The sequence below is a fragment of the Ciona intestinalis genome, chromosome 14 (assembly GCF_000224145.3).
Source record: "Ciona intestinalis chromosome 14, KH, whole genome shotgun sequence".
Taxonomy (NCBI): domain Eukaryota; kingdom Metazoa; phylum Chordata; class Ascidiacea; order Phlebobranchia; family Cionidae; genus Ciona; species Ciona intestinalis.
Genome location: NC_020179.2, coordinates 2,737,084 through 2,763,060, shown reverse-complemented (window position 1 = coordinate 2,763,060; position 25,977 = coordinate 2,737,084). Strand labels below are relative to the sequence as shown.

Here is a 25,977-nt window from a genome sequence, read left to right as displayed (position 1 = left end):
ATAATGATAAAGCCATGGTATAAATAATCGAACAAAAGCGGTATTCTATTGAAAAAGAGCTGCATCCGATATTTGCGTTATCTCTTCATTTGTTTTACGCAGGCCTCACCTGTGTTTGTATACGTGACAGCCACTATAGGTAAACCTGATTGATGTTTTTCGGAGTATTTTTCAATTACAGTGAGATATCCCCGTGCATTGTGTAATAGGCTACCGTGGAAAAGTAAACCGACTTGTTGTTATAAGCTTTTATAGTTTGCGGTAGCTTTGTCAAAACCTACAGCGCACAAACCGATTCAAGGCCCGATTAAAGCTGGTGCTCATATATACCCAGAGGTTACCTATTTAAGCCCTAAGCGAATTTAAATCGTTTTAAATTAAAACAGTGCAGAATATAAAGTTATGGATGCTAGCAGCTATGAAACTCCACCAGCAAGCGGAATCTTTGTCCCGCCCATCAGTTTAAAGGAGAGATATTCTTTGCCGCCATTTTTAAGCAACAGCGACGGTGCTAAGTATATTAAAGACCAAGTAACGAAGGTACGACGCCCGTTCCGACAGCAGTGGCCGCACAAGAAAGAAGATACAGCGCAAACAACCACAGACAGCACCCCTTTGCACAGCGCCGCGTTCACTGAAGTAGCCCCTGCGTCAGAAACGTCATTACCCGACATTGAAGTAAAAGGGAACCAAAACCCATTTCGTCATTTCCTCTTTCCACCCAGAAATGACGTCGATATTAATCCCAGCTCTCTTGTATCCGCTGATGACGTCAATAGACCGAGCGCTAACGGAAAAGTAACTTCTGCGTCGTTTACTAACTTAGCAACGGGCGAGGAAATAAGCGAAGATATGCCGCTGTATAATCAACTTAGAGAAGGGTCTAACCATCTTGGAAGAAGAAAGTCCATCGCCAGCTTCAGTACTCCGCCTGAGGATCAAAAGGGTCCAGGCAGACGGAGAACTATTGGTGTTCCCTCGAACCGCTACACACGTAAAGGTAAAGAGAGAGATTCAATTCGGAAGTCAAGCTCAAGAAGTCCTTCTAATTTTACGGGGAGTGAAATGTTGCACAATCTGGAATCAGGGTCCGACCAGCAACGTTGGAAAAACAAGGCGCATTCCCAGCCTTATGTTATTAACCACAAGTAAGTATGGTTTACATCAGTTCGAATTTGACAGCTGTCACTATAAAATGTGAAAGGCAAAAAGTGGTGAAATTGTTGACGCAAATTTTAAACAATGATGGAGATTTTCGTGACTCACATATATATTAGTCCCAATATTTTAGTCCCTATTTTTTGATCAGTACATAAGAGAAACCTATACGTTATAGTATGTCGTTGGACACAGAACGGGTACAAATGCTTGAATCTAACTTGTCTATAAGACTGGACACCTTTAGCACATAATATCTAAATAACTTGATCGTGTTTTAAACACGGTCTGTAGGAGTCGTTGACGTACGTTGTATAATTCTTTGAATATTTTTTAATTGAACGAAAATTGAGCGAAAAGGTGTCCTATCTTCCCCAACCCTACGATATAATGGCTTTGTAAAAGGCCTATGTAATTTGCAGCCAACTTAGACATATGGTGTTTCACAGAATGCTGCAGCGACGCTTACGAGTTGGTTATTTATCTCATGAGTTTGTACGGTCACTGTACAGGAGAAACAGAAGCATCCGAGACAGAGTTTCAAACTCGGTTCCTTATAGGGTAATTTACGTCTCTTTGTCGAAGCGGTCGCGAATGATTAGATAAGTAGCTTCTAAAAGTATATTGGTTATAGCTACACTGATTAGCCCACGTTCTACTGGCAGATCATACACTATGGCTGTTTTTGTTAAAGTTAAACTAATACTAACGTGGCCTAACTGATTTGTGGTCGACATAATGTTACAATTTATTTGAGTAAAATGTCCAATTGCTATTAATATTTTAATGCGACTGACTTACATGGACACCGTTAGAATATAATATCCCAATATCCGGATCATATTTTAACCAATTACCAATGGTCTATGGGAGTCGTAAGGATACGGTTATATATTTTTAAAATGGGACATATTAGTGGAGTAAAAAGTGTCCCATTTTTCCTCATCCTGTTATACAATGCCAGAGTTGCAAAACTTAAATACAACATATTTCATATACTACGAAGAGTAATTGTAGTAATTGATTAGACATAAGGTAATTAAACACCTGTTAAAGTCTACATATTGCAGATAGGGGGACATGAAGCAAATAAAAACACACCCTCACGGCTTCCATGGACCGTTGTTAATTGTTTAAAACACGATCAGGATATTGGGATATTGGCCGCGAAAGGTGTCCCGTCTTACCCTACAGTACTATGTGTACAATAACAGACCTGTGGAATTTAAATGTAACATATTTCTTACTACTTGTAAAAAAAACATATTTCTTACTACCTGTTTAAATATAACATATTTCTTACTACTATGTAATTAAGCACTTGCTAAAGTCTGCCGAATATTCGCAGCCAATCGACAGATTCCGACGAATCGTTTCAATAATCCGTCTTCTGATTCGATGTTTGGACCGCAAAGTTTCAATGGTGTCCCAAATCAGCCAAATGTCATTTGCTCTCCTTTCACGAGAGATGACGGTCACTCGAACCTACACTGAAGGATTGTATTTCGACAGCTCGGAGTATAAAGCTACCACAGAGGTAAACTATTCGAAACCAGGAATGTGCAGAAACGCAATGTATATTTTTTCGGTAGTCCTATCCCAGCATAATATAGTGGGGCTGGGAAAGATGGGACACTTTTTTCCTATTTTCTCGTCTCATTTAGTAGCAAACTATAAGAACAGTCAAAGAATTTTAAAACCGAACCCTCACGACTCCCGTTGTTAGTTGTTTAAAACACGATCAGGGTATTGGGATATCATGCCCTATAAAGGTGTCTTGTTTTTCTCCACGCTACTATATGACCAGTAATACTAATCCAGCATAATCTATGATGAGTGTATGGTATATAATCTGTATGAGTGTATGGTATGACGGAAAGTATTTCTTATTATAAGAAGTGACATACAGCCCGCTTATTTATTTAATTCGCTAACAGGCTGCATGAGGTTTACAGTTATGTATTGTAAGCCCACATTTGGTTTTAGTACACCTAACTCATTTTGATGGAGCTGTTTGCGTCAGTGGGCCTTCTAATCCGTTATCTCTTTATACTTATATATAAAAGTATGTGTATTTCATGGTGTCACTACTTTTTACACGTTACATGTGCATACTTGAAAAGTGTGTATTATTTTTAGGCAAAGCTGAATGAAAAAGTTCGAAACATCTTAACGATCGTCCCTTACCGAAGAACAGAAAAGCAAGTCTCATATGTGAGTGGGAAAAAATAAAGTTGGTTTAGATTGTATGTATAGTAGTATGGTGGAAGATAGGACACCTTTTAATTCTATTTTCACGATCCATTTGGTATAGTGAACGAAGGATTTTCAAATAACTATAAAATTGTTGTTACGGCTTCCATAGACCGTTATTGTTAATTGTTTAAAACACGATCAGAATATTTGGATATTATGTGCTAAAGGTATCCGTCTTTAAATGTTTATTACCCGTGCCATGTCTATAAAACATCAGTTAAATCGTTGGTCTTATATCTGGAGAATATCAGCACACTCCAGAGCTCGGCGTTTTATTGTCGTGATTAATTGTTATTATTCTAAGTGACGACATAACTGCATCGCCCATATGCTGTGCAGGTTAGTCGATATGTAGGGGATGGGGGAATATGGAACATCTTTTCATTCTATATTCTCGACCCATTTGGTAGTAAAAACAAAGAACATTCAAATAATTGAAAAACTGTAATTTTTTAAAAACACGATTAGGATATTTTTATATTATGTGCTCTAAAGATGTGCCCCGTCTTCCCCTATACATAAACCGTTCGCCCGTAAAACTGTATGGTAGCTCGACGTGTGCTATATTTGTGACATTACACATTCTGCAGGCCTTGAAGCGTCTTCGTGCAGCAGTAGAAGAATTTGCAGAGTTTCCATTACGAATGCAAGAAGCGCTGGTGAAGGTTGCTTGGTTGGACGAGTGAGTTTACTTTGATCTTTACTGATACCATTTTTTTAAAATGTTTATTTATGCGAATAGCAATTAGCTTAAAGTCGTCATCTGGTAATTCGCTAATGGCATTATATTTTGCATGGTCATCGGTTTATGCGCGTATCAATATTGAGGTAGCTTTTTTAGCGCACTACTATTAATTCATGTTTATAATAGAATTTCTCATATTTTATGGTGCTGTTACCAAATAAAAATTGTAAAAATTATACACAAAAAAAGCCCATTGAAAGTAAAAGTATCCTTCTACCATATTTCTGTTGTTCTTGCGAGAAAGTAAACGAGTACTTACGTACATATAATAGTTACCATGCGAAAAAGTTACAGATTACTGCTGCATGAACTGTTGTCGTTATTTACGCCATTACAAGCAAATTAAATTTGACATTGAAACGTCGGTATACCAACACCAATTTAACAAAATGGCTTTTTGGGTTCATTTTCTTTTTGTAGATTTGAACCGAAACGTGTGATCATTAGGCAAGGCCACAAAGCTGAAACTTTTTATTTCATTATTTCTGGAACAGCCCTTGTAACGAAGAATCGCTTAAATTCTTCTGGTGATGGATATGTGGAAACGGTAAGTGGACAAGACTTCAGTAAATGTTTATAATGCTTATAATTAAGAAAAGGGGTAACTAGTAAGCAACCCAATGAAACAGAACATCCGTGTTATAACTTGTATGAAACAGAACACCGTTGTTGAAATGGGATGAAATAGAACATTCGTATTTTAATGGCGTATGAAACTAAACACCCGTGTTATAATGTGTATGAAACAGAACATCCGTATTATAACCTGTATGAAATAGAACATTCATGTTATAACGTGTGTGAACCAGAACATCCATGTTATAACGCGTATGAAACATAACACCAGTGTTAAAACGTGTATGAAACGAAACGAAACACACGTGTTAAAACATGTTTGAAACAGAACATCCATGTTAAAACGACTGTCGTTGCCCCGTCGTGCAATTATAATTAAGTTCCAATAATTCACTTAAAGGTACAAATCCTAAAGCGCGGTAAAAGCTTCGGTGAATTGGCAATTGTTCGACACGAACAAAGAACGAGTAACGTCGTCAGTCAAACCCAACTGACGTTATTGACCGTGGCAAGAGATGAATTCATTGATATTTTCATGCACAGGTGTGTTACCGAGTTTATGTGTTAAATATTAAATATAGTAGGGTGGGGGAGAGATGGGACAGCTTTAGCACATACTTTCCAAACATCCTGATTGTGTTTTAAACAACTAACACCGGTTTATGGGAGTCGTAAGGATACAGTTTTATAGTTTTTTGAACGTTCTTTGTTTACTACTAAATGGGCCTAGAAAATAGAATGATAAGGTGTACCATCTTCCCCCACTCCACTATGTAAAAGTTGTTAAATTAAATATAAAAGTTAAATATTGTATTAAATGGTTTATGAAAATTAAATGGTTTAAACCAGTACTTTATTCGCCTATTTTATACCATTTACCCACAATAAGGGTTAGTTTTAATATATGAAAAATAGAAGAAAATATGAAATAGCAGTTTGGGTGTTGGAACTAGCGGTTGAGGTAACTAAGCGATTACACCACAATTTTCCTATTGATTGCGACATACGATAGCTGTATATATCTTGTGTTTAACACTAATATAAATTACTTTACAGAATGGACGGAGAAGAACCTGAATTCATTACATTTCTAAGCAAGTTACCAGAGTTTCAGGGCTTCCCACTTTATAAACTACCACGAAGAAAACCAGAGACCTGTGCCTTCACATACTTTCGGGTTGGAGTTGTTATTTGCGCGGACAGTAGCAAAAGTGACATGATAGTTATTGTTAAGTCGGTAAGGCAATATCAGTTAACAGCTTGATAAAAATTGTTCTCATGTCCCCTGTCATGTATTGGGGTGAGGGAAGATTGGACAGCTTTAGCACATTGTACTCAAATAATCTAATCGTGTTTCAAACTATTAACAACGATCTATGGGAGTTGTGAGGATACGTTTTATAGTTTTTTAAATAATCTTTGTTTACTACTAAATTGGATGAGAAAATAGAATGAAAAGATGTCACATCTTTCCTCACCCTACTATATTTCATAACAGATTGATAAATAACTGATCTCAGGACCCATGTCATGCATAAATAGCCAACTCTTTTCTAAGTACCAGGTTCTCTGGTGTACATTACTGTAAGAATTCACTAAATAGAACAAAGCATTGCATAAATACGTGTTCAAAATGGCTGTTATAAAACTTACTCTTCAATAGTTGTGTAACTTGCAAGCGCTGTGTAAATGGCTATGATTCACAATTTGCTACCTGTGTTATAATTCTGAGTTGCACTTACAATTCGGACTGAATAAACGAATTAATCAATGAAACTTACTTTATCCTCACGTGGCCTGAAAACAACAGTCATTATAACACAGGTGTTCATACACCTCATGTCAGCTTACGAGTTACCATGTATGTTACTTTGTGGATGATTATTTTTTGGGGGGGATTTTTTAATGTATGGCTGATAATTTGGACAACTCATTAGTGGCCACTGGGTTGGAGCAATTACTGTTAAGTGTCTTGCCCAACGACACATTGAAATAAATAAAAACAGTTTATAACCATTTACCATATTGTATTGTACACACTTACACAACGCAGCATGCTATTAAATTTATGTTTAGAATATCATTTTCGTCCAACAGGGTTTTTGCCGTGTGATTAAAAAGCTCAAAGTTACAAAACCGAATCTTCCCGGCTTGCAAAAAGCTCCTGAAAGCTTTACCTACGACAAAGCAAACCTTGATAATATCAAAAGTGAGTGGCAAACATTTATAGCAGAAAAATTGCACTGTATGTAACTTGTATAAATATATAATAGTGTGGAGAAAGTTAAATTTTCATATATTTCCTAATCATCATTTTCATATATTTTCTTTATCAAAACAGTTATCAGTGCTCTTTTAGAGTTATAAGGATACAGTGATACAATTTTTGTAAATAATCTTCGTCCACCATACTATACGATAAAAGGGAATGAAAACAAAAGCTATCTTGATCCAACCTATTATATTTATAATGCTGATGTGGTTACAATTGATAATGTATTTAATATTTTTTCTTTTTCTGGCTTAAAAATCAAAAAAATCTCTGTGTTCATAAACCCAGCATTATTTTATGGCAAAAAGCATTTCCTAAAACATCTTTTTTACCAACTAGAAACAAGATTTGGGCAAAGAGCTTCCAATATTCTGACATCCCCAACTTCACCTGTTTCCCTGCTTACTGGACCAAAACGTCGCATGATAAATTATGCTCAGCCAATCAGGAGAACAAGGTAATGATAATAAAAGGTGGTATATATGTAAGGGTGTTGTCCGGTGGTAATTAACGGGCCAAATCTGGTATAAATCCAGTACCAGACTTAATTTATTCTGTTTTTTTTTCAAGCTTTTAAATATATAACACACAATAATAATAATTTTTTCCAGGACTGACCTTAACCTTGCACTGTACGAGCCTAACTACATACCAAAGCACACATTGACAAACACCTGTAAGTTTTTATCATAAAAAACTGTATTGATAAAATTATAGAAAACAGTTGCTGTGAGATTGTAACTTATATTTCTCAATAATAGAGTAAATTAAGGGTAAACAACACACAGTAAAATTTTGTTTAGATTCAATGCATTACCGCAGGCTTTTAATGAACAACTTTATTTTAACTTAAAATGCTGGAAAATCTCGTATAAGGGCCAAGGTGGTCCATTACTCCCAATTGTTTGTTGCAAATCTGTAATAACTATGCAAATACTTCAGCTCTCCCAGGTTCGCTAAATGAGCATAGAAATGAAATTTTACTTCGTCATATGAGGTGGCAGAATGAGCATCCGATATCTCGAGATACTTTTGCTCTTCTAATGACTGGGAGGGAAGAAGAAGAAGATGACGATGATGATGTTGATAAATTTCAACAATATGTTCAAAGATCTTCATTTGACCACTCAGAAGGTAATTAGTGTAATAACTTAAACATAACAATTTTTTATGTATCTTTTCGAATACAGTAACTAAGATCAGATAAGGAATAGTGAGAGTTAGGGAATTAGCAGCATGAATGAATAAGCGTAACTTGGTTATCCTCGCCGGCCCAGGAAACTATAGTCGTTATAACATAGGTTTTTTGTTTCATACACCTCTGCTAGTTTGCAGGTTAATGTGTATGTTACTTTGTGGGTAATATTCTTAATACTATTTTGAACAAAAGACACTATACATAGAACTTTGTGAGTGGTTGTTTTTTATTATTTTTTATGTATGGCTGACAACTTAGACAACCCATTGGTGACCACCTGGTCTGGAGCACTTGCTGTTAAGTGTCTTCCTCAAGGACACATACGCCCACAATGCTAGAAGCGACAAGTCTTGAACCTATACTTTTAACTGTGGGAATTAATTTGGTCGTGTCTGCTAACCGTGGTTTATAAATCTTTTAATTGGTTTGAGTTCTAAAGTATTTATTGAGCCTCTGTAGGGGTGGCTGTTATAACAAACAACTTTTGTAATGTGAAATGATAAAATTTTACCAAAAATTGTTTCACAGATGATTTTGGACGAAGAGATTCACTGCAGAGTAATTTTCGAAGCCAGATTTTGCGGAGAAGCAGGAAAAGTTTGGCTAATGCTTGGATGTATAAAGGGAATAAAAAGGTATTACATTTCTAGTGTTGTTACCAGGTATATTACATTTTCCTCTTCTGTCATCAACAAATAATGTAAAATTTAATTGAGACCAATACTTGTGTTTTTTTTTGTATATTGGTGTGAGTGATCCTCAACAAAGCCTAGATTTGATTTGGAACTGCGTATTACTTCATTCATAGGACATTACTTCATCATAGTCACAAAAACTTATAATATTTATTCCAAAAAAGATGGCAAAATAGTCAGTAATAGTTGAATTCTTTGACAAACATTATTAAAATTTCAAGAAAAGACAACGAAAAACTTATCATATCAAATTAATAAACAGGTTTCCACTGCAAGTTCCATTTAAATTTTTTGAAAACTTTAAAGTAATATTTAAATTTTTTGACCAACACTATTGCAAATTCAGGAAAGAAACCAAAAAACTTATAAAAATCAAATTAAATAGGTTTCTACTGCAAGTTCTATGCTGCCTACCCTCAATGAAACATTATCAACACCTGGATATGAATCTGAAGCTGCCCAAGAAAATAAAGAAGTTTGCGTGCACATCCAAACTCTAGGAGAAAGAGACATATTTGTAAGTACTTGTGTACTCATTTATTATAAATTGTTATTTCACCCTAACATTACTCCACTCTTTCACCCTAACGTTATTTCACCCTAACATTTTTTCACCCTAAGTCCAGCGCCGTGGCATAGTGGTTAACGCCCGTGCCTGTAACCAATAGGTAATAGGTTCAAGGCTCGAACTTTTTTACCTATTTAAAAATACTGTTGCCATTTAACATATTTCTTAATATTTAAAAACAGTAATCAGCTTTGACGCGCATTTTTATAAAGTCACGTTAATACTGTCGAATAATTCTGTAACAATATTTTTTTGGGTATCATTAAATAGAGGTCTGTAAAAAAAATTTAAAAAAGTCTGACAAAGAGTCTTATCTCCCCCCACCCTACTATATTTTATTTTAAACAGGGTTTGCTTCCAATACTCTTTGATGCTTCAGAAGGTGCAACGTCTGTATCCCTGGTGTCAGAAGGCTCAGAGTGCATACTGATCAGCAAAGAATTTTTTCTCAAACATTTTGACGAGGAATTGAGAGAACGACTTGTGAGAATGGTAAGAACAGTTGTATAGTAGGGTGGGGAGAGATGGGACCACTTTAGCACATAATACCTGTGTTTTGAACAATTAACAACAGTCTATGAAAGTTGTGAGAATACAGTTTTATAATTCTTTGTATTTTGTTAACTACCGAATGGTACGAGAAAATATAATGAAAAGATGTTCCATCTTCCCCCTCCCTATATTATTAAAAATAATTTCAAGGACATTCAATATATTTTGGGGAAGCTGAGATTTAGGCTGGATTTGCCTATTTACAGCATATTTTCACCAGGTGCAACCTTATCCTACTGAGGAGAAACTACAGATGAATATGCAAGAACAAACGAATTGGGATGCCTACAAATTCGTGACAGTTCACAATCACATTATCAACCAAATGAAATTAAAAAACTTTGCCTCATCCAAGGCAGGATACGAAACTTCGCCGAGAAACATAAAATATAAATATTTTGTACCAAGATAATGAAATAAAATATAAACCCTGTTGTTATTAATAAACATACATACAAAAAACAGTGGTCACTTATACCCTTTTTGCATGGTCACTTTTATGCGCGTAAGTACTCGCATATTTACTCGCAAAAACAAAGTTAACACGCATAACGTCATAAGCGCGTCATCTGCTGTAGGAGGTTGGTTGTGATTGTTACACCATAAAGTATTAAAACTTATTTTATAAACTAGATTTAATAATATTGCGCTAAAATAAGCTTACTCAATGTTGATACGCGCATAAACCAATGACCATGCAAAATAACGCGGTTAGCGAGTTATCATATGACGAGTTAATGCGGATCGTTATTCGCATTAACTTTTTACCATGCAAAAAGGGTATAATTGGTTGTCCAAATTATCAGCCACACATAAAAAAAAGAAAAATTCCCCAAAGAATAATCACTCACAATTAAACTATTAAAGCAACATACCTGGTAACTCGTAAGCTGGCACGAGGTGTATGAACATCCGTGTTATAACGACTGTCGTTTTCCGGCCACGCGAGGATAAAGTAAGTTACATTCATTTATACATAAACACACGTCTGGGACCAAGGTCCGATGTCTTACAAAAATGTCTCACCAAAACAAAAAGAAACATATGGACTAAACAGAAACCAAGACCAAACATTGACAAAACATGAACAAGCAGAAACAAAACATGGACAAAAATGAACACATGGGCAAAACACTAACAAAACCAGTGATACACAAGATCATTTTTTTGGGAATGACCAAAATTGCCGTCATTTTAGGACAAGCCTTGTATGGGCAGCTAGCATTTTCACATTAACCAATGACATTCTTGTTCTAAAAAAAGGTTTATAATTTTTGAAAAGTCTTGCATTTACAAGAGTAACCAGACAGCTTGCGAATTTTCATTAGAAGTTTAAATATTCACCGCTAGATGACAGAAAAGAGGTATTTTTATGTTTTAAGCATGCATGTAACTTACTTTATCCTCGCGTGGCCGGAAAACGACAGTCGTTACCACACGGGTTTAACACCTCGTGCCAGCTTACAAGTTTCCATGTTAGTTACTTTGTGGGTGAATATTTTTTGTAGGACTTTTTTTTTACTTTTATTATGTATGGCTGATAATTTGGACAACCCATTAGTGACCCATATATGCTGGATTTTGCTGTTACCCTGTTAAAGGGCTTTATTTAGGTGAATAGGGGAAAAACAATTTTGATTCATTTTTGCCAATGTACAGACTCTGAAACATTTCTTAAACCAATTCGCCACTATCTGTTCTAAAGCGATTTTTGTTGGACGATTTTCGTTGCATGATAACATGTTACACCAAGTGCTAGAATATACACAGCACACAAAATCGAGTCCAATTAATTGTATGCCAAAGAATATATCTTATGCGACAACTTCTAGAATCATTTGTATTTTATTCATGATGCTAGTTATTTGTAAAATGTTTGATAAAACAAATATTAAGGTGGAGGAAGATAGGGCGACTTTTTATTTTATTGTCACGTTCCATTTGGTAGTAAACAAAGAACATTCAACGAATTATAAAACCGTATTCTCACGACTCCCATAAACCGTTGTTAATTGTTTAAAACACGATCGAAATATTTGATATTATGTGCTAAAGGTGTCCCGTCTCCCCCACCCTACTATATATATAGCCGGACTAGATTTTTGTTTGCTGGCGTATTCCATTCGGTTATAATTAATAGCTAGTAATATAGTACTGTACGGTAAGATGGGACACCTTTAGGACATAATATTTAAAAATCTTAATCATGTTTTAAACAATTAACAACGGTCTATGGGATCGTAAGGACACGATTTTAGAGTTCTTTAAATGTTCTTACGAAAATGGAAACTACGAAATGGCTCAAGAAAATATAATGAAAAGGTGTCAGATTTTCCCCACCTAACTGTATGAGTGCTAGATCAGAGCCAGATTTACGAAATACATCACAATTACTTTAGCTTTTAATGATTATATATCATGCCCCTCGCCGTAGCACAGTTGGTTAGCGCACCTGCCTCCAACCCCGCCCAGTGGTCACTAATGGGCTGTCCAAATTATCAGCCATACATCATACATAAAAAATGAAAAAATAATCACCCACAAAGTAACATACTTTGTAACTCGTAAGCTGGCACCAGGTGTATAAATTAACACCCGTGTTATATAACGAATGTCGTTTTCCGGCCACGCGAGGATAAAGTAAATTACATTCATTCATTCATGTACATTTAATTTGCATGACGCGTATAAATCCGGTATGCTAATTCATTTTACCTGAGTAGGGGTTGTAAAAATATCCAATAAACAGCTGTGTCCGCTAATAATAACCCGGCCGATGTATAATTTTCTCTGGTTTTAAAGCGGTTATGGGAATATACTGTTGAGAAAATTAAGATTTATCGTCATAAGTGCTATGTTAGCAGAATCATTTTCCTATTTAACATTGTTTTATTTTTGGTATTCTTGGTAGAGCTCATATGCATTTGCCACGTAAGAATTTATCAACAAATTATAAACTATTTATCAACAAAAAGTACACACCACCTATTAAGCAGTCTATTTTAAACTAAAATAACAAACCGTTTGTGCTTTTCGCAGCGTATATAGGATTTTCCACATAATAATTATCATGCTTTGTTTATTTTGCTTCAGGTGCATAAAGCTGCGGAATACATTTTCGCGGCTAAAAATCACTCTTTAAAAACGCTGCTGTTACTCAAATTCAATCTTTTAAAGCAAACCAGTGTTCAAACTGAGAGCTGACAGAGGCGCACTTTGTAATGGCTCTCGTTGAATGTAAATAAACAGACATGATTTACCTTTGCTTTTCTACCAACACTATTCTACTTACTGCTTTGTGTATAAACGTCGTTGCATAACGTCCTAAAAAGATTGTTCAAACATGCATACGTCATTACTATTTTTTACTTAACCTTCCTTTTAATAAAAGCCGATAAATATTGCAGAACAGTAGTTTCTAAAACATGCGGTTATATTTATTAAAACTCTAGGAAAAGCTGTACCGCTTAAGTAATTGTTTAAAGACGATACCTTGATAAGTTAAAAGCGCTTCTTTGTGTGGATACACACCGCTAAATAAACTACAGCCGTTAGACAACTCTTTCGCAAAGCTAAAACAAAACGGTAACTTATACAAGCAAATAAACGCTGTCTGCGTACAAGCGAGTTAAAGCGTGCCGCTCGATTTCGTTTCTAAAATGCAATAGAACTGATAGAGTCTTGCCTAAAGCAAGCAACAGCCGTTAAACATCATTGTGCAAAACTCTTTTTGCATGAAAAGCGCCGGTCGTGATGTAATAATAGTGAATTCCATCCCGCCGACAAAGCGTGACGGATAAAAATAGAAGAAAACAATTAAGCTAATGTCGTTTAGTATAACTGTGTTTGCAGCTGTATGACATTTGTACGTTACATTACTGATAATGTGACAACACCTTAAAACCAAAATAAAGACTTTATTTTTAACCCTCGGTCCATGAAAACATACCACAAAACAGTCTTTTTAGCATTCGGGCACCTTTTCTAAATAAGGGACAAGTCAGTCACGATTTGATCACAATTTCTATATTTAGCATATCGAGAAGCCTTTGGCTCAGCAATGCTCGTAAAAACGAATGAAAGCAATATGAAAATAGAAAGAGCAATAAATATAAAAAGGAATAGTGCAAAATAAGCGAGGATAAAAAAACGCTTTCGCTCCAAAATGTTCGAAATTCAGAAAAACCGAACACTTTTTGAATTTCAAATCTCCAATATATTGCGCAATGATTTATGTCGAGTTTTTCAGATTGCAAAAAAAAAACTAAAAAAGAAATTACGTAATCAGTAGTAGTAACCTATAAAGGCCGGTAAAACGCCCAAGTAAAGGCAAGGCTTAACATAACTACTCTGTTTACGGCTCCGTTTTAATTCGAACACGCCCCTGAGTACAGGAGTGTCGAACATACTAAGTGACATAAAACTGTTCCCTCTGATTATGACGTAATCACTGATGATTATGACGTTCTCATGGTAGTTCGAAGTTATGAGAACGCGAGATTTTAATTGGTTGAACTCAATTATTGAAACGGCGCCTCGATTTAATGATTACAAGAGTTTTTATATTGCCCTTTGCGTTTGGGTCCGTCAGCATAAGGTGTGTTGTGGGAAAAATCGCTAATGTCGCCTAGTACAAACCAAAGGCGTATCGCCGCCCGCATTTTAATTAAGAGGAACGAACCTTTCGTGTTTTTACCTCAAATTGCGGAGAACAGTTACGTAATTTCTAATAATCGGGTAAGCGACGGATTTCCGGATTTCGCAGAATTTGGAGTTGAAAGCGGAGTGTAAAAGAACAGGAAACAACAATAAATAAAACTGAAGAATTTTCGCGGTTAGAAGTGCGGTCGGCAGAGGGCGCTCTAGCCGGTGACGTCATCAGATGACGTAACGTTGTCGTAAATTTTGGTTAGTAGCGTCCATTGAGTCGAATGACGTTTAAATATATAACTTGCATTGCGCGTTCAGGTATACCCAATCTCGGCATATACTGTAAGGCATGCCCTCAACAGGGTGACAAAGAATGTTCCTATAATCCTCCGATGTTACTTGGCTGCGGTTCAACATAAAGTTGGCCAAATATTTTGTCTGCACGACCCGACATTCGGGGATTGGTCGCCCGGGAATCCGGATGTTGAAATGCGGCGCATTTGGCTCGCATGCCCCGACCTCGAAAACTTGGTTGTAAAGATTGGTTCTATTTCCATGGTATAAGAAGACGTTAGCCCCAGATATCCAGTGCACGGCAGTTACAGGTTGGACCATTTTTAACGTGGTGGGGCAAACTTCTAACCGGGAAGGGGCGGTCGGTTGAGTTGTGGCTCTGCTTCGTGTTCTGTTGATAAATAAACAACGTTAAATATGCAAAAACAATAAAAGAATTAAGTTAATTAAAGAAAAATAAAGAAAAATATTGAAATGTGAGGTTTCTTATTAAATTATTAAAATATGAGTTTTTTATACAGGTACAATTTGGAATAGGGCAAATGACGATAGATATTTTTTGGATTTTTATTTCGGTCTATTAGCGATATACAGTAAACAAATAATTCAATATTTTTTCCGTCTAAACTGATGGGTTACACTTTAATATAACCGACATAATCAATATTACACTCGATATTTATATTTAAAAAATACAAAATGGCAGAAATGGCAACAAAAGTCTGCGTGTGTTGGAATATTACAATTATTAACATATAGTAGAGTGGGGGTAGATGGGACACCTTTAGCACATAATATCCTGATCGTGTTTTAAACAATTAACAATGGTCTATAAGAGTTGTGAGAACATAGTTTTATAAATCTTTGAATGTTTCTTGTTTACTATTAAATGGGATGAGAAAATAGAGTCAAAAAGTGTCCCATCTTCCCCCACCCTACTGTACTACAATGAAACACCATTTTGGACATATTAAAATTTTTCCTGAAAAAATTTTTTTTTAATTAACTTACACCAATTGTGGTGATCGTCTACGTCTAAATCTATAAGATAAACGACGTTTTTTACGTAACAATGGTGCCGATGGAGACGTAAACTCAGCAGTTTCGGAAGTTTGAACTTCGTTGGCTGTGAAAAAAAAGTAAAATGTTTATAATACACGTATAAACTCGTAAAATATGTAAAATTTTATTAACTATTTTCCTAGTATTTATTTTTTCTTAAAAGTTTTTTTTTTTATTTTCAGAACATTTGTTACAAACATATAGTAGGATGAGGGAGATGGGACACTGTTCATTCTATTTTTTGTCCCATTTTATAGTAGTAAACAAAGAACATTCAAAGAATTAAAACTGTATCCTCACGACTCCCATTGACCGTTAATTGTTTACAACACGATCATAATATTTGCATAATATCTGTGTTAAGGTCTCCCCCCCCCCCCCCTAATATACATCGTTTTTTTTGTGAACAATATTATAAACTGGCCTTACCGGTATGTTTCGTAACTTCTGTGCGTTTCGTGGCCTGCATAAGTTTTTCCACCAAACCGTCAATAACCTGTAATAAAAAAACGTCGTTATGTTTCACGCACGAACGAAATCGACACATTAGTAAAATGTCATGACTCTAATAAATAGTGAAACACGTTTGCGTTCGGGGAAGCCCCGAAATGGATACCGCGATATAAATACTTCAGTCTGCAAAGTAACAGACACGTAATCGTTGCTTTGGGTGTTTTTCCATGAATTAAATGTTATTAATATTTATTCGCAAACATGAGTGTCTGCTTGTGCCTTCGTGAGAAATAAACGAGCCAATATATACCCGTTTGAGCGGATAAAAGTGAATTTTTAAATCCTTTCGAGTTAATGATCAATTTCACCCAAATTGTAATGATGACTAGGTTAATACATTTAATGTTAAGACGGTTTAGGTTTTGTATGCTACGAAAGTTAACCATTTTTCAGAAAGAAATTGAAAATTTCGAATTTTGTCGCTTTAACCTGCTTAAACTTGATTCGTTTAAAAAAAATTAAAAAAATCTTACTTTAAACGGTTGTTTTTGATCGTACACCACCAAGCAATCTTGGGATTCTGGAAATCCAAGTATTTCGCATTTTTCTGCTGGAGTGAGGTTCGTATCGTCCGCACGAATGGATTCTTTTTGTACAACAGTCTTGGCCCCAACATCAGTGCGTGCTTCTGTGGAACACGGCCATGTAAGTTATGTTGTTTACTCTTTATGTTTTGACATATAAGATTGATACGTTTAGAACTAGTCGTCTTTAGTTCCCAAAATGCATCATGGACTCTATCATTGTATGATAGCGGAATTTATCGACATTTTATTAATTGTACAAATGGGATAATACGAATTTTAAATTTTCGGAATATTTCTGAGATATTTTCTTAACTTTTATCATTTTCTTCGATGCGCGTTAGTATTCGTTGCACCAATTGAGGGTATTAAGTGAAATACAACTTATTAAAGTGAGTATAACGACGATGCGGGTTTCAATCCAAGGTTTTTGACGTCATGGCGGCAATTAAACCTGGCTGTCGGCTTTTAATTGCTCGTCTACGAGCTTTTCTTTGAAGATTTTTGAGGCAAAATACTGGTGTGGAAAACGGTCGGAAGAGTAGTTGAAATTGATTGATAGCTTCATATTGTTTCACACGATTTAGTGAAAGGGTGCGGCTTTGTTTTAAAACGCGTTGAATAAATGAAAATATTTTTTAATTCTTTTAATTTTCTTTCTTTACTACTAAATGGATCGAGAAAATAGATTAAAAAATGTTCCATCTCGCCCCCATCCTACTATGTATTTTAACTACGACGCAGCTACCTGCATTATCTTGTCGCAGCTATGTAAACTATAGTGTTAATGCATTGTTTATAAATATATGACCTACCGGTGGGGCTGGCGTTTGATGACGTAATTGGTGATGTAATTGATGACGTAATGGTGGTTTCTGTTGTGCTTCCGATCCCAAACAGCTTCTACAAGGAAAAAAAACGTGTTAGAAGACTGTTTTCTGTGAAAGAAAAAACCGCAAGTTTGTTATGGTGGTTTGAGTTCGTGTGTTCACCTAATGCAAGGTCGCATGCGCGCAAAAAGTCGTGACAGCGGCTACGGGTAGCGCTGTGTCAGAAAACGGTCCGCTCATAATCGCTTTGTAAATTGTTAAACAATCACCTGATTGTGGTTGAAGCAGCTTGCAACACAACTCATTCTTCCGGCCTCCTGTAGTTTTGCATTAAGGGAACAACCGTTACCACTGCACGATTTACTGCACATTTTCTGCACCATCTCACACGTTTCGCTGCATACCTGGCCGGATGAGCCGCAGCCCTGGGATTTCGGAGGCGATCTGCGGGAATTGGAGGCTTGGATTTCGGCCGCTCTCATCTTCCGTAACAGTGTATGATAACTGGTTTGATGGTGAGCGGGTATATGGTCAAGATAAGATGCATTTGCTGTTGATACGAAGACGAGAAGAGAAATTGCTAGTTGCAGTCCGAGCCAGTGACATGTCGGGGTATTGGTAGCGTTTCTTTTGTTCCCAGACATTTGGGTCTGTGACGTCATTATTGAATCGATTAGTGAGATCGACAGTCGATTGTTAATAAATAAATTAATCTGTAAAAAATAAATATTAGAAATCAAAATTTCTTAATTTTTAAGAATTTAGAAATCGACTTGCACAGCCGTAACAAATCTATTAATTTGTTATAAAGTAATTATAAATCGCCATGCCAGTTTGTACACCGCCTTCGTATCGCCACCTTTTAAAACCAACTAATAGACAGCTTTAACAATCATAAAAAATGTATAATAAACCTGTAACAGGTAAAATATTTTTGATATTGAAAATAATTAATACACGGCTGCTACTATTCCGTGCGCTGCCTTTGCGTATCTGCGCGTCTGGTGTCGCAGCCAGACGCCGAATGACCAATTTCTATCTAGGCACTGCCTTTTATACTCAAGCGCTGCCCCGACTGTGGCGTTAAAAATAAATATTAGGCCTTACGCAATGGTAAGATACGTCACGCAATAAGGGTGTACTGGCAGCGCCACCATGCGGGGCTGTCGGAATTATATAAAATAACAGCGGTTTGTTTAAGACAATTACTAGGTATTAGATAATCGAATTAATATGATATATCTGACTGGTGATTAATTAACTTGTAAAGGCGCGGACCGTCTGGGTTATGATTCTTTTATTGAATTGCTGGCGACAGTTTCTTCCCACGCCCCTAAATTTCTCATTACGTAGCCTTGGACTCAAAAATCCTCTCGAGAGAATAATTACGCCATTAAAGACTTAACAACAATTGCTGGCTGACGCCGCTTAAGTGAAAGCGCTTTCAATTATTCCAATTCAAACTATGAATGGAAATTGCAGCGCGTAAAAACATTCCAATTCTTCTTACAAATAAGATTTGCATCCCACACGTTTGGTTTGCGTATGTTGCAGCTTTATAATCTGAAACAACAAACTAAGAAGTTAATCATAAATGCCTTCTCATAAAGTGCACGCAATTTTGGCCTTTCTCAATAAAGATTACCAGAGCGAGCGCCGACCACCCCAAAACGTGCAAAATTTTGCTATGTCACAATTTTCTTAGCTGCAAAGCAGTAATTTACAAATACGAAGTGAATATTTAAACCGAAAACGTGCCTTGATCAACTATCAACGTTACCGGTATAGAGGAAAATAGTTTCCACCGGAAACAGAAATAGACATGACGAAATGTGTGTGAACTTGACGAGAGAGCCATCGTGAATAAATAAACAAAACACTCAGGCACAAGCTTGAGGTTCATGTTCTGAACGTTAACGTGCATCAAATAGTTACCAAAATACTCAGGGGTCATGTGCTATTAAAACACAATTAGTATAAAAAGCAAAATTTTTCCGTATATAGAAAAAAAAACGATGTTAACCGGGGATAAAATTTATTTTTAAAGTCGGTTGTTTCCAAAAGGCAGATCAAGCAAGCGTGGCATAAGAATAAATCTAAACTTGAATAATTAAAAAAGGCCCGGTCTAATTTAGTGTTAGATATTCCGTATCGTAATATTATTTAGACTTTTCCAATTAACAATTTTATTAAAAATTAATTCAAGTCTAAGTCGTGACCGAGTTTTAAACAAAATAGAAAACTCTGTTTTACTCATGCGCTGTATTACTAATAAGAAGGATATTAGATTTCCCACAAAATGCACCAAACCCCTAATAACAGCTACACGCCCGTTTATCAAAGCAGTTTAAATCGCCGCAAAGCAACCCACATAGTAGTTGTCCATTAGTACGGTACATATTCACCGCATGTTACCGTACAAGCCTAGCATCTCGGTAGTTAGTGGCCACATTTTTACCGCGTATTTTCGTCACCCTGGTCACGACTTTTGCACCGCCAGCACAGGATTACACCTCAACCCCTCACGTTTTAAAAATTCTGCAAAGTCACTGTCGCATCCTATCCTATACAATATACACCGCATTTCGCCTTGAACGATCTGCGAAATTTTCTCTTTTATTCAAATTTTTTTCTGCAGAATTCGTGATTTGGAAATGTGTCTAATGAAAGCAAATAAAGCTTCAGATAAATAACCATTATCAAAGCACGGTAAATATGACCACGTTTAACTGCATACAATTCTCACGGTAAATCGAATACCTTTAACCACAAGTGTAAACAAAAATAAATGCTCTAAAATAAAAGTTTTTCCGTTCGGATTTTAACATAAAAGGAAATTCATTGATCTCCTCCAATACAGTAGCGAAAACTAACAAATTAAAATATAGGTACATGTTTTTATTCTCTACTATTGTTCCATTTGGTAGTAAACACAAAAACATTTACATAACACAGAAATATAGTAGGGTGGGGGAAGATGGGACACCTTTAGCACAGAATATCCAAATATCCTAAATATGTTTTAAACAATTAACAACGGTGCATGGGAGTTGTAAACATACAGTTTCCTAATTCTTTGAATGTTTTTTGCTTACTACCAAATTGGAAGAGAAAATAGAATGAACAGGTGTCCCATCTTTCCCCACCCTATTATATAAAACCATACCCTCACGACTCAAAAATAGCGTTGTTATTTGGTAAAAACAATTTTAGTTATCACTTTAAATATACATTAGTGCCAATTTCAACTTAAACAAAAAACAACGAAGAGGAGAAAATTAGTAACAAAACCACAGTCGTTAAACACACTCACAAATAATGTATTTACTTCTACTCGAATTTATTACAATTTGAAAAACATATTTATAATAATCAATTTTAACAACAAAATATTATAACGCATTATGGCAACGATTTATAAACTTGTCGGCCCGGCTTTCTGAAGACAATACAGATTAAAAGATATTCCATGAACTTGTATACCACCACACAGCAAAGCACAAACAGGTAAGTAGCAATTAATCCACAGGTGTTACTCTTACATTCCTATCAATAAAAGAACAGAAAGCCCTCTGTGATTTTGTTGTGTATGCAGCTTGTATTACGCAAGTCGACAGCCGTGGTAACTTCACTACATAGCCTCTCATTATGAATCGTTGTTGCGGTTTCGCTTTTCAATTCAGAAATCTCTGTAATTTCCTAGCGATCTAGTTTGTAATTATGAACGGTAAGATTTTGGAGATCTGAAGTCAAAGGTCCGTGTCTGTCTCCGTAATCACTTCGAAAGCGACGTCGAAACGCCTTGACATAGATTCTTACTCCTGTCGAACAATTAAAACGTCGCGAAAACGCTCCATTCAAGAATTCCGTCACAAAACAACAATTATGACGTCGACAGTGCGCTTTCAAGGTCACAAAGTTGTGGCGAACGTTCCATTATTGACAGCACTTAAAGAACAAAGTGGCCAACCTCCCGCAGAACGATCCGCTCTCTCTTAACTTCTTAGCAACCAAACGGCGGCGGTTATATACGCCTTGCCATATATACCTATGCAGGCATTAGTCATTCGCATTAAATGCGTGCAATTATTTAATAAATTTCAACCTACGGTGGTCTGACTCGTAAAGCAAACGGATTGGCGGACAGAGTAAGTTACTAAGTAGGTCATACTTGCGGTTTACTGAAAATTACAAGCCACAAATTAATTCCGGGCAGATAGCGTTACTGTATCGCATATTTTTGCGTCTGCCAAATTATTTTCGCCGTTAAGTTGTTTTAACGAAACCGTAATCAGCCACGAGGCATCTGTTTACACTGGTGCCTATGTCTACTTCCATCTGCGCCGCATATAGTGGAGTCGTGGCAGTTAAACGTGCGTCCATTTCGCCCCCATATCATATATAGGAAAAGGTGCAACCGGTAAAGCCACAACTTAGCGGCATTGCATTTGTCAAGGAAAACGTTCAAGCATGGCCCATATGCAGTTTGGGCAAAATTGCGTTTAAAAAAAGCATATATGCGCACACTTTCAAAGTGTATAGCGTATATAAGATGCTGCCAAATATACAAGAGCGGGGAAGATGGGACACCTTTTTATTCTATATTACCGTCCAATTTGGTAGTAAACAAAGAACATTCAAAGAATTATTAAAGCTTATGCTAACGACTGCCATGAACCGCTGTTAATTTTTTAAAAACACCATTAGGATATTTGGATAATATGTGCTAAAGTTGTCCCATCTTCCCCCACACTACTAAATTAATTATGTAATATAGTAGGTTGGGTAAGATGGTCCATATTTGCAATCAGCACTTGCAGCGTCCCACTTGGTAGTAAACAAAGAATATTTACAATTACAGAACTGTATAACGGTTTCCTCACGATTCTAAAAGAGCGTTGTTAATTAATAAAAAATATGATGAGGAAAATGGGATATTATGTGCTAACGGTATCCATCTTACCCCACGGTAATATATAACCGATCAGTTTTAACCTTTTTTTAAGTTTGACAATGCAAACGTGACTAACCACTTGTATACATAGGCGTTAAAATTATGTGTTGTAAAAACCCGACTATTATAAAACGCAATGAATACCACAGGCCGCGTATTGGTGTGGGTTTGAAACGTAGCACGGGTGTATGACGTTGCGGTGATACAAATCATCTTCTTTGCCCACAATGTTATTTGTGACGTAACAAGTTTCCCAACGCAGCAGCCCATTTATCTGTGCAGGTGATTCAGGCTTCCTGCATTCTATTGTTTATCATCGCTGTACATAAAGACCGTTATGAAGTAATTTAGAAACTATGCGAGATGGCAGAGTCAACGCCGGTGTCAGTGAAAGACAGAATTCGAGCAATGCAAGTGCTAAGCAGCGACACGGTAGCGCCGAAAAACAACGACGTGATGTATATGTCACCTAAATCAATACCAGTGAAGGGAAAAAATGAAAAATCAAGTTTGGTACTCGAAAACCTGGACTTAATAGAGGAAAGCATATACAACGGTTCGGTTGATGACGTAGTAGCATATATGTCACCTAAGCAACCAGTGTTAAGTCCAACTTCAGATCCGGACTTGTTTAAAATGGTGGACATGACAGAACTACACGAATCGCCCACTAAGAATTTACCTCAACAAAAACTTGAATTTCCAAAGCCTGTCCCATTGCAAAGTAGCGCGGAAAAAACGGATCTTCCAAAACTGCTTAAACCGAACCACAAATCGCACAGTACGATAAAAGATCGCTTCAATCAACTGGATTTACCAAAAAAGCAGCGGAGAATTTCAGACCATGTATTTGAGGCGATATCAGAACCAGAAGATCCTTACATAGAGGTAATGTATTAATACGGATAATATAATGGGGTGGGGGAAGATGAGACACCTTTTCATTTTTTCTCGTCCCATTTGGTAGTAATCAAAAAAAGAATTATAAAACCATATCCTCACGACTCTCGTGGGCCGTTATTTCTTTAAAACACGATTAGCATGTTTGGAAATTATGTGCTAAAGTTTTCCCATCTTACCCCACAGTATTATATATATTAATGCAGTGGCCACCTTTAGCACAGAATTTTCCATATTTACTAATCGTGTTTTTAACATTTAACAATGATATTCTAGAGTTGTGAAAATGCTTTTATATAGTTCTGTTAATATTGTTTGTTTAATACCACATGGGGCAAAAAAAGAGAATGAAAATGTATCCCACTTTACCCCAACGTACTATAAATATATATGCGTGGCTGGTGCAATGAGAATGCAACTAGTTATCTTACAACTTGTTTCGTCATGTTTAATACTACGATTTATGAATGACGTAATTATAATTTGTGACGTCAACATATTTTATAACTTCAGGCTGCAGACGCCACCTCCTCGCCGACATTTCGCGGAAAGGTGCAATTACGTCACGTGTCCAACGCTAGTGATGACGTAACTGCGACGTCACCAAAATCACCGGGTCAGTCGAATGGAACAAAAAAGCAAAGTTTGCTAGTTCAACGTGGAGATTTATTATACAACAGCTTTATAAGGTATAAGATATAGAATATAAAAATATTGCTGTTGTTTGGTGCCAATGCATATTTGCATCTATAGTATTGTGGGGTAAACAATAGATCATGTTTTTTAAGGTGGCTGTACACAGTATCCGGCATGTGAATTCGCATGCGAAGTCGTATGCAAACCCATTACCAAGTTCCGCATGCGGCAGCGAAATCCGGACAAAACAGACAAAACGGCCGAATTCTGGATACTGTGTACAGCCACCTTTAATCGTGTTTTGAACTATTAATAAAGTCGTGAGAATATACGTAAAATAATTCAGTAAATGTTCTTTGTTTACTAACAAATGGGTCAAGAAGCGAAAATGAAAGCATGGACAATGTTACCCCAAAATGTAATCATGTGAAGGACCAAACTCGTACGTAAATATAACTAACCACCATGCTTAATGCTATTGTGACCGGTCCATGGTGGTAAAGATGACTGTCTTGCCGTATTGGAACGAAAGTAGTAGTCGGGATGCTATAACAGTCACTGTTACTACCACGTATGTATATAGTATGCCATTTAACCTTACGCGATTACGCATTGCGTATAAATACATATATTTACATATATGCATGTATCATCAGATAAAGACCGAAACTCACGTATCTAAACTGTATATAGTAGAGTGGGGAAAGATAGGACTATTTTCGTTCCATTTTCTCGTCTTATTTGGTAGTAAAAAAAGAACATCCAAAGAATTTAAAACCGTTTTCTTACGACTCTCATAAGATGAATTGTTTAAAACATGATTTGGATAATTGGATATTATGTGCTAAAGGTGTCCTATCCCCCCCCTCCCGTCCTACTGCATATTGTTGAAAATAGGCACAATTTACAGTAGGTTAGTTGAATAATAATGCTATAAATGGAAATTTAATTAAAAAATAAATGTATAGTAAATTAAGAGTATGGTGGTCCATATTTTCATTCTCTTATATCCATTTAGTAGTAAACAAAGAACATTTACAGAATTATACAACCCTATTCTCAAAACTTAAAAAGCGTTATTAATTGTTCAAAACACAATCACAAAATTTGAAATATTTTGTGCTAACGGAATCCATCTTACTCCACAGTACTTTACAGTGTGTTCTTATATATACACTTGTCAGCAATGACGTGTTACGAACACAGGCGTTATTCCCCGACACGCGTTTACAATAAAGGTAACAACAACAAATGGCAACCACAGAGGTTTCTACCGTCGTGTTCTACGCCTACTATTTGTGTACATATCCATATCTTTAGTTGTAAATCTGCGCTGACGTGACTTTTCCCTCTGTTACCGAGGCGGTAGCTTGTACTCGGTACCAATGAACATACGCATGAATTTTGGCCTAGAAAATACGGTAATAGATACATGGTCGAAATGTTACCACGAGTTAGCATAAGTAGGTAAGGCGAACCAGAGCCGTTTTTACGAAAAAGCAAAAATCGGGCCACCCGGCGACTGAAATGTCGCTCAGCATGTCCACACACCTTAAGGTTAAGTAATAGCAACGATATAGGTTTGGGATAGGTC

The 25,977-nt window shown here is 36.3% G+C and overlaps 3 protein-coding genes across 8 annotated transcripts in view; 2 read left to right on the top strand and 1 right to left on the bottom strand.

Moving 5' to 3' along the window:
• The first annotated feature begins 248 nt into the window (after positions 1 to 248).
• LOC100177622 lies at positions 249 to 10,444 on the top strand. The gene is made up of 16 exons (XM_002124087.4): positions 249 to 1,148; positions 1,608 to 1,719; positions 2,507 to 2,695; positions 3,298 to 3,372; positions 4,005 to 4,096; positions 4,580 to 4,706; positions 5,136 to 5,278; positions 5,792 to 5,972; positions 6,833 to 6,944; positions 7,347 to 7,464; positions 7,619 to 7,683; positions 7,950 to 8,141; positions 8,734 to 8,840; positions 9,286 to 9,417; positions 9,817 to 9,960; positions 10,241 to 10,444. The coding sequence occupies exons 1-16, from the start codon at positions 403 to 405 to the stop codon at positions 10,430 to 10,432; spliced, it is 2,727 nt and encodes a 908-aa protein (XP_002124123.3). The 5' UTR covers positions 249 to 402; the 3' UTR covers positions 10,433 to 10,444.
• Positions 10,445 to 13,836: 3,392 nt separating this feature from the next.
• Positions 13,837 to 25,977, bottom strand: part of LOC100179973 — a 16,261-nt gene continuing 4,120 nt past the window's right edge. Inside the window, exons 2-8 of one of the 5 annotated variants that reach the window (XM_026837497.1) lie at positions 18,298 to 18,606; positions 18,163 to 18,210; positions 17,879 to 17,966; positions 17,013 to 17,167; positions 16,456 to 16,522; positions 15,976 to 16,090; positions 13,837 to 15,355 (exon numbers count right to left, since the gene is read on the bottom strand). In XM_026837497.1, coding sequence (XP_026693298.1) covers positions 14,959 to 15,355; positions 15,976 to 16,090; positions 16,456 to 16,522; positions 17,013 to 17,167; positions 17,879 to 17,966; positions 18,163 to 18,210; positions 18,298 to 18,555 — 1,128 coding nt within the window. In that variant the 5' untranslated portion in view covers positions 18,556 to 18,606 and the 3' untranslated portion in view covers positions 13,837 to 14,958. Of the gene's footprint in view, positions 15,356 to 15,975; positions 16,091 to 16,455; positions 16,523 to 17,012; positions 17,168 to 17,878; positions 17,967 to 18,162; positions 18,607 to 25,977 lie in introns of all 5 variants that reach the window. The other 4 variants (XM_026837496.1, XM_002130022.3, XM_026837495.1 and 1 more) reach the window with 4 other exon arrangements.
• Positions 23,087 to 25,977, top strand: part of LOC104266427 (proline-rich extensin-like protein EPR1) — a 13,775-nt gene continuing 10,884 nt past the window's right edge. Inside the window, exons 1-2 of one of the 2 annotated variants that reach the window (XM_018814729.2) lie at positions 23,087 to 23,735; positions 24,261 to 24,436. In XM_018814729.2, the coding sequence (XP_018670274.1) occupies positions 23,211 to 23,735; positions 24,261 to 24,436 (701 nt within the window). In that variant the 5' untranslated portion in view covers positions 23,087 to 23,210. Of the gene's footprint in view, positions 23,736 to 24,260; positions 24,437 to 24,699; positions 24,955 to 25,977 lie in introns of those variants that run through there. The other variant, XM_026837493.1, reaches the window with a different exon arrangement.

Bases quoted from the DNA above. Each gene is read 5' to 3' on its own strand.
- LOC100177622 (XM_002124087.4), top strand. From the start codon at position 403: ATGGATGCTAGCAGCTATGAAACTCCACCAGCAAGCGGAATCTTTGTC. The intron at 5,279-5,791 runs GTGTGTTACCGA...ATTACTTTACAG, and splicing joins ATTGATATTTTCATGCACAG to AATGGACGGAGAAGAACCTG. The intron at 7,465-7,618 runs GTAATGATAATA...AATTTTTTCCAG, and splicing joins CAGCCAATCAGGAGAACAAG to GACTGACCTTAACCTTGCAC.